The 1,302-nt window shown below is 46.8% G+C and overlaps 1 protein-coding gene across 1 annotated transcript in view; it reads left to right on the forward strand.

Moving 5' to 3' along the window:
* The window catches only part of EIF2A (eukaryotic translation initiation factor 2A), a 60,665-nt gene that overhangs the window by 49,190 nt on the left and 10,173 nt on the right, over positions 1-1,302 (forward strand). The window contains exon 13 of the mRNA XM_019503133.1: positions 632-697. Within this exon, the coding sequence (XP_019358678.1) occupies positions 632-697 (66 nt within the window). The remainder of the gene's footprint in view (positions 1-631; positions 698-1,302) is intronic.

A 1,302-nucleotide genomic window follows, 5' to 3' on the forward strand; every position in this document is an offset into this window, starting at 1 on the left:
CTGCCAGTGCTGCCCCCCCCAACCCTCCCTGCCCGGCCCAGCCCCCTGCTGGGAAGAGCCCAGGAGAGCCCTGACCCTAGTTTGCAGCACCATCCCACCCTCATCCCATGTGCAGATCTGGGGGCACACACCCTCCCAGGGTGCATGCAGCAGCAGGAGCTAATCCCACCCTCCCGTGCCCCCTGGACGAGCCATGGCTCTGTCCTATGCCCCAGCCTCACTCTCTCCCTCACTGCAGGGGCCTCAATCTGCTTCACCCCGTGCCCCGAACAGACTTACCAGCTGAAGCAGCTCTCCAAGCTGCCAGGATGTGCTCCTTACCACCTACATGCTGTGCTGTGGCTGCATGTGTGCACGGGGCATTTATTGGCCACATTAGGCAAAAAAAAGCTGACTTCTGATACAGTCAATTTTCTTTATATGGGTGCTGATCCAGTATTGGACCGATATATCAGTGCACCTCTACATTTTTCTTCAGTGCTGCTTAGATGCACAGGTGAAAAGTGTTTTTTTTTGCCATGTCTCCTGTGTAGGGAATTCCCTTATCTGATAAGTGAATCCACCATAAACCAAGAAAATTCCAGTAACGTTACTTAGCTCAATGTAGTTTTTTTTTTTTTCTTTTTCACAGAAACTGAAGGCAATTGAGCAACTGAAAGAGCAAGCAGCTTCTGGCAAACAGCTAGAGAAAAACCAGGTATTACTAACGTGTATTTTGTTTGTTTTGAGGATCAGACCTCTTTCTTTAATGCTGTCAAGCCATAATCCATACTGCTTTTCGGTTATTCTCCTAGGTAAGTGCCTAAAAGACTGCCCATGCCCTGTATCAAAATCAGATTTGAGCCACTACCTCAAAGAAAAGCCTTCTTCTCCTCAGATTAAACTAACATCTAAAAACACTGGATCACTGGTGGTGAAGAGCTCTTTGGGGGTGTAGTCAACAGAACACAAGAGAAGAATATTTGAGCCTTCTCAGTCAGCATCCCTACCTACAAGTTGTTCTCCAACACAGCTGTCTTGTTGCAATCTGTGCCATTACCATTACTTGAGTGAGTAGGTCAGTTCTTGGCAGAAAAATATTGACTGGCACTGCTGCTATTCTCAAGTCCTTTCTTGAGTCTTTGTTTCTGTATATTCCTTTGTAGGCTGTGCATGTGCTGTAGATGTCTGAGATTAGGGAATCTTTGCTAACAAAACCTGTTTGATCCGCAAGTGCCTCGGGTATCCTCGTATTATTGTAGCAAATACACAAAGGACAGGACCAGTTGGCACTCCATTTTCTTTTTCCTGCTTTTTTTTGGG

This window comes from Gavialis gangeticus, unplaced genomic scaffold (genome assembly GCF_001723915.1).
Source record: "Gavialis gangeticus isolate Ggan-Ray unplaced genomic scaffold, GavGan_comp1, whole genome shotgun sequence".
Taxonomy (NCBI): domain Eukaryota; kingdom Metazoa; phylum Chordata; order Crocodylia; family Gavialidae; genus Gavialis; species Gavialis gangeticus.